At 25.8% G+C, this 18,487-nt stretch overlaps 1 protein-coding gene across 4 annotated transcripts in view; it reads left to right on the top strand.

The window, feature by feature from the left end:
• The first annotated feature begins 214 nt into the window (after window positions 1-214).
• LOC129962239 (ral GTPase-activating protein subunit beta-like) overlaps window positions 215-18,487 on the top strand; it is a 42,110-nt gene continuing 23,837 nt past the window's right edge. For 3 of the 4 annotated variants that reach the window (XM_056076000.1, XM_056075994.1, XM_056075983.1), the window contains exons 1-12: window positions 215-408; window positions 2,878-2,983; window positions 3,495-3,705; window positions 4,610-4,808; window positions 5,024-5,188; window positions 7,278-7,511; window positions 10,234-10,494; window positions 10,983-11,120; window positions 12,084-12,362; window positions 13,690-13,934; window positions 16,240-16,376; window positions 17,786-17,889. In XM_056076000.1, coding sequence (XP_055931975.1) covers window positions 3,502-3,705; window positions 4,610-4,808; window positions 5,024-5,188; window positions 7,278-7,511; window positions 10,234-10,494; window positions 10,983-11,120; window positions 12,084-12,362; window positions 13,690-13,934; window positions 16,240-16,376; window positions 17,786-17,889 — 1,966 coding nt within the window. In that variant the 5' untranslated portion in view covers window positions 215-408; window positions 2,878-2,983; window positions 3,495-3,501. Of the gene's footprint in view, window positions 409-2,877; window positions 2,984-3,491; window positions 3,706-4,609; window positions 4,809-5,023; window positions 5,189-7,277; window positions 7,512-10,233; window positions 10,495-10,982; window positions 11,121-12,083; window positions 12,363-13,689; window positions 13,935-16,239; window positions 16,377-17,785; window positions 17,890-18,487 lie in introns of all 4 variants that reach the window. The other variant, XM_056075989.1, reaches the window with a different exon arrangement.

Here is an 18,487-nt window from a genome sequence, read left to right as displayed (position 1 = left end):
AAGGTGGCTATACAATATTTTTTAAAAACATATAGCGAATTAATATTTCGAAAATAATTTCTTTACATATTTATTTCTGAATTAGGAAAAACGTAGGATTAAAAAATATGATAATTAATTTCAGCCATGATTGATAAATAAAGAATAAATTTCGCATCGATTAATTTAAACTGTCTTGATAATTTTATCGTTATAGTGGGCGAATTCGAAACGAGAATGTGAGCGATAGTAGAAGTGTAGTTATTTTGTTTTGCTGTCTGCTTACATATGCACCTGTTAGCTTTATTTACATTTTCGAGTTAATAAATCCAGTCTATGAAAGTAGCATGCTTTAATAACTTCAAATGAAATATTTTGATCCTTTTACATGAAATAATTTTTTTTCTTGCCTTGGGTTGTTTATTTAAGGTATTATTTGTCATTTATTATATCCAAGGGTTAAAATTATATTTACAAACATGTTTAATTTTAATCAAATTTTTCCTCAGATTGCATCGATTTATCTGTATTATGTTGCAATTATAAATATAAAATTTAAATTTTTATTATAATTCATGTGCCAAAAGTTGTAATATTGTGATAGCAATAGAGAAAAATTACCCATTCAGTATTAAAATTAAATGTCAGTTAAACGATTTTTTTCAAATTCAACTTTTATATGATTCTAATATTTTTACTCAGTGTTTAGCAAAATTACTAGAAGATAAGATGTCATTTTTAATAAGAAAGAACAAAACGCCATAATAAAAATATTGAGATGTTATTACACTTATAATTAGGAGCTTTATTAGTATATCTATAATTATTAGGAATGTACACAGCTCTTCAATACAATTATTTATTTCTAGGCAATTAATTAGCTTTCAGCTTAATAAAATATTTTACATCTTTAAAATTGTTGTTAATTATATTTTGATTTGGAACAAAATTAAATGAATATATTTTTTTTTTTATCTTGCATTACTTCAGGTAGTACACTTTTATGTAATTATGTGACTTTTTCAAGCTGATTTGTTTAATATGTTAGCCTTGGAGCTGTTTTTGTGCTTCAAAATTAGTATTAAAATTTCGAGACTTAAGGCCTTATCATTAATATACATACTAGTTTATTAATGATAAGGCCTTAATGCATATTAATTTCATTAAGATTAAACAAACTTCTAATAGTATGATATGAACATTTTGATATAGGAATTCTGGTAATGGTATTATCTAATAATAATTTAAAATTTCAAGGTTCTGAAATTGCTGTAGTGTAGTTCCAAAGTGGGATGCTAATAATGTAATTTCCTACATATTATCCACAGCATTGTATAATGTTACCTTTAGATGTGCAGATGTTACTTTTAGCTCTAACAAAAAATTTCAGCAGATAGTCTGCACAGCCGTGTTCTGAAAGTCAATAGGAAATTCACGATGTCTGATGTTCAGAAAATAATTTTGGCAGATTATCTGCTGCGATAATTTTCATGTTTTTTTAACAGATAATTTGCAGATTATATGATATGATCAAATATTGTATGATATATTGACAGATATTTAAATCTTTTGTCATATCTTTTCTAAAATGTGAGGTATTTATTTCATTTATGCTCCCATTTATAAAAGCACTTTTTTGTATTTCTTAAATTGAAAGTTTTCGAATATTCGATGTAATTTTATTTCACTAATGTTTTTACTGGAATTTGTTATATTCCAGTAAGAATAAATTTAAACTATTGCATTCTTTATATTCTTTAAATAATTATATGAATGTAGGAATTAAAAATATTATCATTATCTTTCCTTTTCTTTAAATAAAAAAATCGGATTATGATCGTGTATGCCTATTCTTTCATCTTTGAAAATGTGTTTAAAATTTTTTTTTAATATATATAAAAAAAAAAACTTTAAAAGATCATATAAAAATGAATATAAATAATTAACAGTAAATGACCTACAAAATTATAATAAGGCATTTGCCTATTTGCCATATCATGCTCTTGATTAATGGACTACCCACCCCCTTCCCGAAAAAAATCATGAAAGTTTGACACTAATAAATTCTTATGTAACTAAAATTATCTGCATTGGCCAGTGGTATGTGGTTAACGCAAAGAATATCTATAGTTATATATTTAATGGTTCTTTTCCTTTAGAAGAGTCTTGACCATCTCCTAGTTTAGCTATTAATATTATTTTATTAATGACTGCATTCATCATCAAGAATTAATAATGAGAGTTATTGATAAGTTTTGGTAAGTTATCATTGTGGATTGCAATGTTTTTCGTTTGATGCTCCATTAATAGAAAAGAACCTATAAAATAATAAAAATATGACAGAAAAATATCCTTAAAATCTTTTTATTAATTTTGCAGCAGATTTTTCTCTCTTTATGTTCCCACTGTGATACTACAGTTTATAAAACTATGAATTGAATTTTTTATTAAAGATTTTGACATTTTTCTTGTTATTGCAATGGTAGTAGAAATTCGTATTTAATTGCATGCTCAACAACTGTCGCAATGTTAAAGAAAATACCAGATTCTATAATATAATGATTCTGTACTTGGCAATCTTTATCAATTTTGATGGCTGCTATGCTGGCTTAAGAAAAAAATTTTATACTATTCTTTACTCTTGATAACAAATACAATTTAGGCAAGGGGAAAAATACCACCATTTTAGCTGTAAATGAAAATAGCATTCTTTTAAAATGGTTAATACAACTAGATATTTTTTTAAACATTAATATCAAAATAATTTAAAACCTTTTTCCTGTACATAAAATATGTATATATTATGTAATTTATGAGAATTCTTTACCATAATTAAAATTCTAGTAATAATTTTAAATGTTCTTGTTCTTAATATTTCTCATATTTTTTCTTTTATAGAATACCTATGGAATAATCAAGAAAATTATATCTATCTGACATAATCTATAGGAATAACATCTAATTTAGAATGTAGATAAAGGCAAGACATAGTTCTCTCTACTTTGTGAGTATCTTAGTCTTGAATGTTATAATCCTTTTTAATGGATGAGTATTTTTATTTTAGAGTAATTATCAGGTGAAATTTTAAACATCATGAGCTTATTTTACTTAACATGAGCTATTTTTACTTAACATACAATTTTTTTTTACTTAATTATAGTGTGAATAAAGAAAGATGTTTTGTGATTAGCATAACTTTGCATAACAATTGTGGTTAAAATAATTTTACATATTTTTGGCAACTACTGTATTAAAATGTTCTGAAACATTGGATCTAGCATATATAATATTTACTTATAACAAATTAATAATGAAGAAAAATTATTTTTGATAGGATCTTGTTTCTTATTTTGAAATTGATTGATGAAACATTTAGTTCTGTGCTAATAAAATAAATATTTTTGTGTAAACATTATTATATTTTAAAATCTAATTCTAAAAAAAATGCATAATTTATGTGTGAAATTATCAGTTTGCTATCGTGGTTCTTAAAATTGCTGTTTGTTTTTAAGTAGAAACATCATGTATTCGGAATGGATATCAGTTCCAGCCACAAGGAATGCTGAAGATAGGCGGTGGAGTGTCTTACATACTTTGCCTTCAAATGCTGGCAGAGATGTAGTTATTGCTGTCATCAAACCATTGGCCAGTAACCTTGGCATAAGTACACCATCATGTGAACCTAGCGTTCTTGTAACAGACAAACAAGTTCACTGGTGCATGGAGGTACATATGATTTGTTACATATTTATTTCCCTATTTTTTTTCTTCTTAATTATTTTTTTAGTTTTTATGTAGTATGTTTAAACCTTAATATAAAATTTCAAATCCACATGAGTTTAAAAAAATTTAAATATAATCTTTGTTTTTTTTTTAAAAATTGTTGCCAGTAGGTGATATCAGGTATTCATATAGGTACCTTGATTGTACAAAGAATATTACAAATGGTTACCATAACAGTGAATAATGTACTAAATGCTTCTATATATTCTAATACTGTTAGAAGACCTTACTTCCTTATGTAACAATTTTTGTTTTAAATATAAAACCCATAAAAATGCAGACGATTGGTATTTAAACTTAAGTTGTATTCAAATACTTCAATTATATTTTAATTTATTAAGATCATATTCAAGGCTATTTGTTAATGTGACTATATGTGATATACTACATAGTTTAGTACTGGCTGCTAAATTTGGTTCTTATTAATTGTAATAAATCCAGTATATTTTCACAACAATGTTTACAGGTTGGATAAATTATATGCAAATTGTGTATTGCAGCACACGATACAAAAATCATTATAGAATAAACATAATTATTACTTTTTGGGTAATAGGTACTTACTGAAATTTTTTTTGTTGAAAATTTTGATTAAATCCTTAGTAATTAGTAATTATTAATTGTTCAAGGCAATTAATTATTCTGGATTTCGAGGCAAATCAAGTCTGAAGCATTGTTGTGCTATATTGCTTTGAAGTTTGAATCTCTTGATTTTTTTCATTTTAAATTGTTTTTTAGAATGTAAATCTATTATTAAATGTGGATATATGATTATTATGTATATTTATCAGTTTTTAATTTTATAGAGTATATCTATATATTTCTTACATTAAATTATTTGTTTTAGGTAATTTGCTTTGGTTTAGGTCTTCCCTTGTCAGAACATGAAGCAATTCGGGATTGTGTCAATGTTTATTGTGAATGGATGTTAGCTTTAACAAAACCAAAAGTATGTGTTCCCAAGTGCATTTGTGAAGATCCTAACATGTATACAAGGAATATGTTGAGCCATTTGTACAACCTTTTTCTACCAAGAAATGATAATAGTATGAAATTCTCTAAATTGTTTTAATTTAACTGATCAATATTGCTATTTTTATGCAGTATATTTCTTACATTCAAATTTTTATTGCTTTCAAATGTAAAAAAAAAAAAAAAAAAATGCTTTTTATTTGTGTTTTTTTAAAGCTGCCTAAAGTTTATTAATTTCGATTTTATGTGTTAATATTTATAATTTGTTCATTGTAAATAAATTATATAGGTGCTGATATTATAAACAGACAAGCTGTATTGTGTCACCGAGTTTTAAGGACGATAGAAACAGTTGCTCAAGAGTCAACTATTATTGAGAGAGAAACCTGGGATGCATTGCTTTTATTTCTCTTAGCTATTAATGATACTCTTCTTGCACCTCCATCTGTTCCTGGTGAGAAATGTAATCATATTCTAGTAATATATATGCTTGAATGGCTAAGGTAATAAATATTAAGATAAATACAAATTATTTCAGTGTGCATAAAATTATTGTTCTTATTATTACTTTGTTAAATTGTTAAAAAATTCTTTCAGATTAAAAATGTTTTTTAAAATTGCAACTGATTAATTACTGAAAGTTCAAATAGGGCAGTTGAAATAATACAGTAGTGAAATGAAAAGTATAGCATTAGTATCCTTTAGTTTATTTTTAAAATTTTGTTGAGTTTTTCTTAATTTTATAAAATGAAAACACAACGTGTATTCTGTCTCACTGTATGTATAGTGGGTATATTCATTTAGAATTTTTAACATAAATCCCAAATAAAAGTTCCTGTAGATTTCTGCAAAAGGAAATATATTCTCGCATATTGAAAGCTATGTTCACAAATGAATACATTCTACCTTTGAAATTCCTTCTGAGTATTTATTTATAAGGTATTATAAGATTTAAGGAATGGAATTATTTTTGAAAATCTGTATAATGTGAAATGAATTTAATGGAAAGTTATTTGCAGCATGGTTTGAGATTTTTGAATGGTATATCTAGTTGCCTTCTTTTTTTTTTCATATTCTAATATCTATGTATAGGAAATAGGAAACGTAATTGTATTCAATAATGCCATTCAATCTTCTTGCCATTCTTTTAAAACCTTATGCTAATTTATAATCAGTTCCATGTGAGTAGAAATAATACTTCTCTTTATTTTATTATTATACTAGATACTTTTGACAATTATTGCATGTTAAAAATTTCAATAAGATCTTTCTTGCATAGTTTGATCTTAATGATCCACCAAAATATTTTAAAATTTCAAATTAAGCTAGATAAGTAACATCTATTTTAGAAACCTTACATCTGTTCTGTAGTATGTATCTGCCATCATTAATGTGCCTGAATTAGTATATATTCTCCATTCACTGCTCACTTGCAGGACTTGGTATTTACTACCCACTTTCCAACTGTACAACAGAACTAAGAAAGCAATAACTTACATGGAAAAAATATATGATTCCCATCCATTATGGAATTTTGTATGCACATAAGTTGTACCCATTTCAATCTCTCTTTCAATCCAATTATTATTTTCTCCAATTCTGCATTTACTTTCATCTCATACTCCAAATATCGACCAGCACCTATTTTACTCACTCTACTTCCAAACTCTTAAGTTGTAACAAAATTTACCTATTCTCTCAATATTAAGTGCCCTAGGCTTATTAACTGTACCTTTCAGGAAACTTATTAGTGTAGTACATCCTGAAATAGATTATCTGTTCCTTACTAGCCATAGTAGGTTCTGTTGAACTAGAACTATTTGAATTAGACAATCACCAATGCATCAAACATGTGGTTACTGCTTAAGCTGTTTATAAAAAAATCTCTCTTTCTGTCTGTGCAGATTTATAAGCCTCTCTAGAATATTAAACCCATTAACTATGCTGAATTGCCATTCCGTAGGGATCCACGGCTAAATAATCTTCCATTTACATGAACAAAAAAAAATATTTTACCCCTCTAATATGGGGCTTGAAAACTCATTCAAGTGGGTGGATTTTGCCCAAACTCCAACAAAAAGAAGGAAAAGATCCTTGGGTATCTCAGGATTGAAACATCCATGCGCACCTAGAGGAAATGAGCCCTTAAAGAAAATAAATGCATGCATTTGAAGCTATGCTTTATTTGCAAATACATGTACATGTGTTGAGCTTACAAGTCTTAGTACCATATGTTTTAACATTTACTGTCTTTCTTTGTGAAAAAGTAAAGAATATATGAATGTTCTGAAACTAGGATTTGTAGCAGTTAATTATATGAATTATTTAACAAATTCATAATATACTTTAAAGAAGTTTTAAAAGTCTTATTAGAATTTTTTTCAACATTCTTAATTGCTGAATTATAAATATGTATTTTTACTTGAAAATATAAAAATATTTTCTTAATACAATAATAGAGAGGCATTAATTTTTTTCTTTGTTATAATACGATTTTAAGATTTATAAGATGAAAATATAATTTGAATTTGATAATTTCACAGATGACATTGGAAGTCATTTATGTGAAAGAATTCTTGGTGTACTGATTGAAGTGTGGCTACTAGCTTGCCATCGATCTTTTCCATCTCCATCATTATGGAAGACATTTCGTGAATTGGCTTGCAGCTGGCGACATCGGATAGCTTTGGTTGATCAATGGAATAAAGTGAATTTAGCTCTTACAACTCAAGTATTACAATTTATGTATGGATCTCATTTTCCAACTGCTAAAATTCGTAAGCATTTAAATTTTTTTACATTATCTTTGAAGATGGTTTGAATTAGGCCATTTAGTTTGAAAATGGTGTAAACCTATATATATATATATATATATATTTAAATGAGGTCACATAATTTGTGATTAATATAGTGCAAACTTTTTATTTGTAGCTAGCTAACATCTAGCATCTTAAAAATTGACATTGCTTTGTTCATTTTAAAAGTGCTAATAAAAGAAATTGTATAGTAATTGATTTAGAAATCTCGAAATTTTCTTTAAAAATGGCTTTATGCTACTTTCAAAATAAATGGTTTGAATAATAAATATGTTGAATTATTATATTAATATTAGTTATTTTGAAAGTCAATATCTTTTTGTTCTTCATTGCAATTCTTGCATATATCATAAAAAAAAATTCCAGAAGGCTAAAACTTTTTTTTTTAATTTTTAGAACTTTGAAAAATTATTATTTTTAAAAAATTAATATTTATTCTGATAAATCATTTATTTTATTAGTTCAAATAACTCAGTTTCTGATTTATTTTTGTATTTTTAGTATAGGTTTTCTTTGTTTATTATTAGCAAAAATTTGGTTTAATCTTTTAACTTAATGATGTGTTTAATCAATTTGCTAATTTTATTATCTCAGCAAGTTTTAATCCTCTAATCTAAATTTTATTATTTCTTTATGTTTAATTAGATATGTTGCTATATGATTTGTTAAGCAATTATTTTTCCATTCCAGACTTTCTATTTTTTTAAATACTCAGATGATATTTACTTGTATTATTATATGCATATACTATGTTGTTGGGTTTTTATTCAAGCTATTGAAATAAATTTACTTAAAAGTTTCAGTTCGTTCAAAATTTCTCAAATGCGATTTAAAAAAAAAATTATATATTGTATTATCTTTATTGAGAAGTCGTAAAAAGAAAAGGCAATTTTTTCATATTTATTCTCACTGTAGTTGTGTTTTTATCTTCAATTTGTGTTATTTTAACATGGTGATGTTTATAAATTTGTATGTTATCTATAAACTGCTTCATGTGGCTTGTGTAATAAAAAAACTGCCCAAAACACTTTACAAGGCAAATTATTAGACTTAAAGGTACAAATTTAGCACATATTTATTTCTTGAGTAATAGTTGCTTACTAAAGAAGGGTTTTTCATAATTTTCAAAATTTATAATTGAAAATTAATCAATTTTAATGTTTGGTTTGAGCATAGACTGAAGCAATTTGGGTGTTTCTTCAGAAGAAATATTATTCCACTTTGTGGTAATCACTGTTTTTAGCATGTCTTTTTGTGGTTATGGCAAGTTAGCAAATTTTGCATTTCAATAAATCCTATAAATGTTCAATTACATTTAAGGTGGAGGATGCTATTGGTTTTTGATATTGTATAGCTGCCAGAGCTACACATTAAGAGCAGCATGTTTAGGAGCATTGCCCTGCATAAACTAGAAATTGTCTCCAAAGTTCAAATTTTATTTACTCTGCTTCAAATTTTTTCTTAAAATACTTATATATCTTATGTGATTTAATGTAGAAGTTACAAAACTTTCACAAACTACGAAACTCGCTGTGTAACTATTACTATTACTTCTTCATTCTGCTTAACAGTAAGCATATGATTTTGCTTCTCAAAGGCTGTATCTTTTTATGTTCATATCAGATTATGCCCTTTAATACCAAAGATGCAGAACTCACTGTCATCCGAGAAAAGACTCTTTCCAAAATTTTGGAGGCCTATCAACATGCTCATTTGTAAAATCTAAATACTGAAAGATGATATGTGTGACTATCTGCAAATGACACAACCATGATAATGAAACTTTTTTCAAAATTTTCTGTATGTTGTCTCTATGAAGAGTTTTTTTTTTTTTTCAAAAATTTAATTTCATTTGCAGTTTGAGATGCCATAACCTTAAGATTTTAAGATGCAGACTTAAAGATGTACTTTTTTTCATGGGCAATAAGAATGAAGATCTATCCATTATGTGGCTTGATGATAATAGATTTTGATGAATTGTGATTATTTGTAACTTTTCAGTTAGAAGAATGTGTTCTTTCAATAATTTTGCCCCTTTCATGAAGAATTTTGCCTTCATTCCTTAGTTTTAAGACAATCCTCCTTTCATCAGGAATAATCATCTTTTCTTTAAAATGCGTTTAATTTTAACTCGGTTTATCTTCTAAACCATTGAACAAGTAATATTTTAAGTTTACTTCTTTAAATAAGTATTTGTCAGGAAAAGGACATTTAATTGAATATCCTTTTACTGTATTTGCATACTAATTTTTTTTAAGTAGCTATTCTTTAATTTTTAATATATAAACCTTTGACTGTTTCATTAAATTATGAAGAATAAAAATCATTAAGAAATTCAACATTGTATATATATATATATATATATATATATATATATATATATATATATATATATATATATATATATATATAATGTGCTATTTAAGGATATCAATTTGATTTCTATGTAGATTTTTTTTTATAAATTAAAAAATATATTTTTTAGTATGCTTTATAAAAACACTTATAAATGTTTTAATTTTTGTATTTATGTGCATTGTAATAATATGATTTTTATGCCTGTTTTGGTGATATTTATTTAGGAGTATCTGTTGTAATAGCAAGATATGAATCGAGCATAAAACATTATTATGCTGTAATGTTTTCGAAATGAGCATAAAATTTAATTTTGTTTTACTTATAGCTGATGAAGATTCTCATCTGGTGCCTTCTGATATGAGCAAAGAATGCATTGCTCAAGCCTGGTTTAGATTATTACACACTATTGGAAATCCTGTGGATCTGTGCAGACCAGAAGTCATTAGTCAAACACCTAAATTTTACCACTTTGCTTTGAGTAGTGAAATGGTTATTGATCCATGCCAACATCCGTGCTTAGCTGTTTTGCCTCAGATATTTTACAAAGCAATGAAAGGAATATCTAATCTTGTTGATGTATTTCTAGGCAAGTTTTCTATTTCTTTTGGATTTTTTTCTTGTATTAACAGTATATGGAATTAGTATAATTTTACCTAGAATTCATATATTATTTTAACTTTGTACTTATTTCTTTTGTAGGTCATTTAAAATATTATTTTGCCTCTAATATTTCATAAAACTATGATGGCAATTTTGTATTGTACTGATTTTTTTGGGAGCAAATTCTTATTTTCTTTGAATTTTTTTAATGCACTAATAATATTATATAGAACTAAAATATTTTTTCAATGTATTGTTTTAACCTTGTTTTTTAAAAAGAATAACATATCCTGTATAGCCTAAATAATTTTTTTCCTTATTTATAATTTTTTCTTAATTCATAATTGTTGTAAGAAATAGGAAAGATTGAATATATAAAGATAATGGTTGCATCATAATACATATATTCCTTATATATTTAAAATTATTTATCATGTAAACTCTGTATTTTAATATTCATTTCCTTTAAATTAGGTATAGCTCAATTAGATAATGAAGAACCTGTTCACATTCCAAGAACATATTCTCACACAATTTCATCTTCATCAAGTACACCTCCTCACAATAGAAGGGGATTTGCAAAAGGTGCTCCTAAAGATCCTGCTAGTAAAAGTAATGTATAATTTGTCTGTAGTTTGAAATAATAATTTTTTATGTATAATTAAATGAGAATTTACCTAAAAATTTGTCATAAATAAATTAAATTAATGCGTTTAATATACTCATTATTAATATTTTTTGTTTTGGCTACAGCTGCTGTACCAATAAACAGTTAGACTTAATACATGCTTGTCCAATCTATTAATCTTAGTTAATATATTTCTATTCTAATTGCCTATTCTTATAGTTTTATAGCCTGTTCACCCCATGTGTGATATGTAAAATGATTGTTAATAAGGAAAAATAAAAAGAGCAATTCCATGAGCTACTAAAGGAGACTATTACCCTTATATTCTGGTTATTTGAGAAAAGAAAAAAGATAGGAATCGCCTATTTCTTAGTCAAAATTCCTATTGTAATAGATTGTTTAAAATTTTATCCTTCGTCAGGCAAAAGTTCGATAGTTATTGTTCAATAAAATGTTGGCCTGGTATTTTCTTGAACAAGTAATTTATTTTGAATTAATGACATTTAAAATGTAATATCAATTATATAAATTTAATATTTGCATAATTGATTTTGATAATTGATGAATATTTGCAATTTATATATGTATAACTGCTATTTAATTTGATATTTTGTTTAATAAATTCATGTTTAATTTTGGCAATATATAATTTTTTTGGATATGAGGAATTTTCAGCTTGAAGTTTTCTAACTTTAATATAACATGAAATTACAAGTAAAATATTTTTTCTTTTTAAAGCATATTTAAAAATATATCCAATTTAAATTTTTATGTTTAAGTATCTTGATTTAATAAGATTATTTTGATTTTTTGTTGTAAAAATATCATAAATATTTTTATTTTTATTTAATGTTGCAAAAACTTTTCTTTGCATGTTTTTAAAAATATTTATTCAAGTTGATTTCTACTTTAATTGTTTTTAATTATCTTTTATTCGCTGTAATCAGGTACACAGAAGACCAGCCTGATTTCTAATTTGACTTCAGTGAAATCTGGTAGCAATCAAACTCACCTTCTGTCACAGTCACAGCAGCAAGCATTAAATCAGCAAACACCTCAACAATCTCCCATTTCTACTCCAACTACTTCATCAGCCCCTCCTCTTCGTCCACCTTTGTCTCCTTCCCGTCCAAAGTGCAATTCAGTCCTCCATCTTTTTGGATCATGGCTGTTTGAAGCTGCACTTGTTGGATCAGATATGACATCATTTACATCAAACTCTGAGCGTAAGTGTAAATAAATTTCTGATATGTCATTCAGTAATATTTTAATAAATTTTTACTAATAATAAGGAAAATGTACATCTCTATGTGCGAGTTTGTCATAGGATATACTATTAGACCTAGAGCTTCCAACTTTTTTACTGATAGATCTGTTCCAACCATGCTTTTAATAAAAATTTTGATTATTGTGGCAATTACAATTGTTTAACTTGAAAATAAGTAATGTTGAAAAATTATTTATGTATTTTTAAATTGTCTATTAAACTTAATGTAGTATAATTGGATGTTTAGTACTATTGCTCTTTTAGCTTGATTTTTTGCTTTCTTTTTGTAGTAGATAATGTATTATTTTTTTATTCAGTTCAAGAAATTTTTGTTAAGTGAACTTCTGATATGTTACATAAATCATGAATTATATTCTGTAGTTCTTCAATGTTGAAGATTCATTATTTTTTACAAAGGTGTGATTACTCTGTGAACATATTATTCGCAGTTCATGTGAAGTTTATACTTTTGCTGTTTAAAATTAAATTATACGTTTTAGGATAAATGAAAGAAAATTAAAAATTAGTATAGAACAATGAATTATGTAAAGTTTCTGAAATAAAACAAGTCGCATATATTGAATGATTATCAAAAGTTGAAAATATTTTAATGAAGAAGCCAATAAAATTAAGTTAATATACAAAGGATTCATTTGTCATTTTCACTACAAATAATCCTTGCAAACCAACTGGTTGCCAAAGATGTCTAGAATTTTTAAAAATCATTTACAAATTTTGAATAGCCTGTAATACAATTATCATTTTAGTTAATGATTTTATTGATATTGAAGTAAGTGAAGAACATTAGAAAATTTACCTTTAGCATGGCTAGATTTTTAACATTTAATAATTATACTGCTTATAGTAAATTTGAAAACTTCAGCCTAAAATCTATGTTAATTTAGAAGAAAGTCTCTCTATTGCTCTATTATAGAAGGCAATTTGTGTGTATTACTGCATAATTGTTGGCTACTGGATATTGTACTAATAATAATCAAAATGGTTTATTCAGCAAGTGTATTATATATAATTAAATAGTCAAAAGTGGCGCAACTTTTATTAGAAAAATAGAGTAAAGGAAAGCTGAATTATTTTATAAGCTCATGTATGTTATTTGTTCCATATATGTTTTCGTGTTGTATTTAAATAATTCATTTTTTTTTTCTTACTTCTGTCGTTGAAAGTGAAAAAAAAAAAGAGTTATTACCTCTTCCTGTTTTTTTAAAACTTGGACATTTCAAATTATTTTTCATGAAGTTTTAATAAAATTTCTGTCTTTTTTGTAGAGAATGATAATAGCTTGCGAAGACCCAGCTCATTAGTCTTGGATAGTAGGCAGAATTCAGCACCTATGCTTGAATCCTTTGAAATACCATCTAACTTAACTTTAGAAAATTTTGAATCAGGACAAGCAGAAGCTGTAGGCTCATTGTGCAGAATATTTTGTGCAAAGCGGACTGGCGAAGAAATACTTCCTGTTTATCTTGCTAGATTTTATTCTGCATTGCAATATGGATTATCTGGTGGAACAGTAATTATGATTTACTTTATTATGTTTTATCAATCTAATTAAAATAAATTTAATCTTGTTTTTTATATACGGTTCTTAGATTTTTTGGTTTTATTGATGTCAGTAAAATAAGAAATGGTTTTAAAAAAAGATTTTGTCTATAAGTTAAGAGAATTTAAGGATATTTTTAAAAATTTTTAAATATATAAATATTGCTGTATGTTTTATCTTAATTTTATTTTCTTAATCTTAATTTCTTTCTTTTATCTTAATTTTATTTTATCTGAATTTTTATTATCTGAAAGTTATATTTGGTGTAGTAAATCTTACATAATCAGAGATTGATATTTCTTAATGGTGAAGGAGAAAGAGGAAACTCATTTCTTCTCAACTATCGTCTTCTCTTTATATATTAAATTTCAAGATAAAAAGAAAAGTTATGCAACCAATAAATTATTCATTTAAGCCTATGTTAATAAGGAGAAAAACGGCATTAAAATAAATCTATGAAGACAAAACAGTTTGGTTATTAAAAAATAGTTTGTCTAATAAATTATATCCCTGCAGATTGATACTTTCTAATTGCTTTATCCCACTATCATTTGAAAAGTATTTCATCTATACTTGAGGTTTTCTCTGGCTGTTCAGTGTATTTCAATGCTGCTTCAATAATATTTACCCTATTTGTATGAGTCATTTTAACATAATCTTGTTCTTCAAGCTTGTCAATAGAAGCAAAACATTTTTCGTTTAACCATAATAAAACAGTCCCATAAAAAGATTAATTGAAACACTCATTAGGAAACAAAATTATACATAACAAATTAATGAAAGATTAAAAACTATTTACCATCATATCCATTTTGTAAAATGAAAGTCTCCTGAATGGTTTTTAATTTTTCATTAGTCTTTCAATATTTATGCTAGTATCTAAGTATTATTTGTCTACTTAATCTTTGCACTGGCAAATAACAAATGACAAAAAGACTCTTCTAATGCGTTGAAAATTTCAGAATCATTTCTTTTTATTTATAATTTTAATTTTGTACAAAACCAATCTCTGTTGGTTGCTGATGTGAACAATACAAAGCCATTTATGATTAGCCATTTAGGATGTTAACAGTATTAAGCCACAGGCATAAACTGGTTTTGAAATTTATTCTCTCTATCCAGTGCTGTAAATGTGCAGTTGGCTTAGCATTATGATGCATGTCAAGTAGATTTTGACCCCCCCCCCCTCTTAAGGGTTTAAGGCCTGTACATTTCAAATGTCTGTTAAAAAGAATTGTCAGTGATTTCAGTTAAATAGAATTATTACATAATTGAATCTTTTCTATTGATTTATGTTAATAAACTTCAAGGTTATTATTATCGTTATTATTAGTCTACAGAGTTTTTCATCTATTAGAAATCAAATTATTGATTAAAACTGTATGTATGAATGCATTTTTTATGTTTTAGAAAGTTTAATTTCATTGCATTTATTTTATTTTTAAAACTTTTTAAAACCCTGTTTTACTGTCCAATAATTTAATTCGCAAATTTTATTTTATAATGTTTCCTTTTTACTTTCTAGTATACAAAGTATAAAGGAAGTATTGTAGTTGTCAAAAAATTCAAACTTGAGATTTTGACAAATTTCCACATTTTAGATCTCTATAAGTTAAAAAAAAAGCATTATGTTATATTTCAATTGATCTAGACAGATGAAATTTAGCTTACAAACTAATGACTGTATATGCAGATTTCTATTTTTTTTGTTGAACATTGTCCATTCATGGAAGTCTGCGTGACTGTTTGATTACTAATTAAGTCAATTTCTCCAAAGCACAAAGAACTAGATAGATAAAATTTGATACACAGGTTTATTACATAGAATATAAATTTTTTTCAAGGTTTGAATCAGAATTTATCAATTTTGAAAGAGATAGCTATTTGTCAGCATGCACTTTCAAATCGATTTCAATGCAATAAATTATAAACAGAATGAATTAAATCTATGAAATTCAGTGTATTACCTTGCTACTACAACTGTAATTTCAAATTAAGTTTTTCCCAGGATCCATAATTTTATGTGCAGCGAAGACAATAAGATGTTAATTTGAAAGTATATTGGATAGCTTTAGAGAGATCACTCTTGCAGGTTTGAGAATTGTTATTTTAAGCATCATAATTATGAAAGAAAGTAACCAGTTTGTTATTTAAATCCTTAGTTAAAATATTTCAATCTATTTATAAATTTAGGGTGCCTTACCACCCTTTATTTTGATCAAAGTTATTATTATGTTATGATGGTATTTTTTTAAAAGTCAGTCTTCTTATCTAGGCAAGAGGACAAATGTTAGCCAGTATTCTTATGAACTCGAGTGATTTACTTCGCAAAGATTTGGATGGTGTGATGGTTTTATTACCCGATTTTCTTCAAGCTCTTGAACTTGTGTTGCCTGGTGAAATGAAAACAAGGTAGGCTTCCATTATAATAATTATTTTCAGTTTTTTAGATGTATTTTTACTAGCATTTTTAAGTTATTTTAGGAATAGTCAATTGCCATTGCTTAACAATTTGCTATTTATAACATTTTGTAAATTAAGATACTAATCTACATTGAATTCCTATGCATTAAAAATTTTGAGAACCTAGAATTTTCAGTAGAAAAATAATTTCTTAAAATGTCTAATAAAATTTCTGTATATTGAATAAAAATCTTTATATTAAAAATACATGTGTCTTATGCAGTCAGAAAGCAACTATTGATTTGGCCGCATTAGATTTCCTTATTCCTTTAAAGAAGTATAAATTAAAGAAATAAAACTGTTTCAGTAATTTTTATGGCTGTATAAATTTTTGTAAGACCAGAATTTGTTTCGGAAAAATCAATAAACACTATTATATATTTCATTTAGCTTCTGCTCTATGAATTCCTATTTTAATTTAGAGTGAGAATTTTGTTTTAAATTCAGTTTAATTATCGATTTCTGAAATAAGTTTTATTATTGATTCTGATAATAAAATAAAGTTGCAGCAAAAGAACTATGAAATTTCAAGTGTAGTAGCAAGAATTTAAAAAAATCTTTAATTATTAAAATTGTTAAAAATTTTGAAGATCAGAAATGATTAGGTGAAATGGTATAGGTCACTCATTAAAAAGAAATATGCTAAATATGCTTTATATTTGGAAATGGGGAAAAAAGTTGCAATGTAAATGTGTTGGAATTCTTATACATTGAATTTTTTCCAGAAAAATCATGTTGGATAAAGAATTTAATGAATCTTAATAGGTAAAATAAGTATATAAATTTAATAAATACAAATTTGATATATATATTAAATTTATGCTCTGTGTCATGTATGAACTGCTTAAATTTTTTGGTTTTTCAATCTTATTTTCAGAAGAGCAAAAACTTAATTGTGGTTTTTCTTATTAGGTGAAAGCTGAAAAAATTTACTTTCTACATTTCAATAGTTGTAAAACTAATATTACAAAATAATCCATACTATGTATTTAAGCAAAATTGGCAAAGCTGTGCATCTTGTGATTTATCTTTTCCAGATTTCTATACTGGAACTTAAAATTATAACTTTTTGAAAAAATATCTATCATATTTCTAATTGACTACTAGCGCATTCTTTGTTTATTATTTCATGTTTTCAAATTTGATAGAATAACCAATCTAACTAAATTATTCAGTATTGAAAGCTAAAATTATTTTTTTACTTTGCATTGTTCTTCCTCTTTTATTTATTGCAATATAAATATGAAAATGATATTATCAATTCTTGTACTATCAGTTATATTGTTTACTGCAGTTTGAAATATTAAAATTATATTGAATGTATAATATAAATTAGTGTCAACTTATATCTTTATTAGGCAGAGTTCTTTTGTGGGCCATGCTGAACTTCGACATTCTGCTATTCATTTACTTCTTTCCATGCTTCCTTTGCCACTCCATTTTTTCAATTTGCCTATTAAAAGTAAGAAAAATTTCTTCATTTAGAGAACTATATTTTTCCATAAGTTGGAAGGTGGATTATATAAAGCTGGGTACATAAAAATTTTGTGATCAAATACTCACTGATGTAATATAATATTTTGAAATTTAATAATAATCTGTTTTGTTTTATTTGAAATTATATATATTCTCATTATTCCAAATGGTTTTAACATGGATTTCATGTGATGATACTGTTTATATATTTTTCATTTATTATGTTTCTTAAGCATGAGAAGTATATACTAAGATTCTTTTTTACTTTGAAATATTGGGCTGAAAGGGGGGAAAAAACCATTTTCTTGTGAAACAGAAATAGGTATTATTTTTCATACTTTGAATGATATTTATTAAAGCAAACACAAGCTTTATTTTTTGAATTTTTAATGAACCATTTTTTATGAACAAGCTATTTTTAACCATGAGATATACATGTGTTAAAAGTATATTGATATTAAATTTATAAAATTGTAAAGGATGAGATTGACAGATTCTACTAATTTCTTACCAGTTGAGTGTCCCCATAAAAAGATCTTTCTTGTAAAACCATTTGGAAGAGTTTCTTAAAGAAGGACCTAAAA

This window comes from Argiope bruennichi, chromosome 1 (genome assembly GCF_947563725.1).
Source record: "Argiope bruennichi chromosome 1, qqArgBrue1.1, whole genome shotgun sequence".
Taxonomy (NCBI): domain Eukaryota; kingdom Metazoa; phylum Arthropoda; class Arachnida; order Araneae; family Araneidae; genus Argiope; species Argiope bruennichi.
Note: the sequence above shows the minus strand (reverse complement) of the source record. Positions and strands in the feature narration are given on the sequence as shown.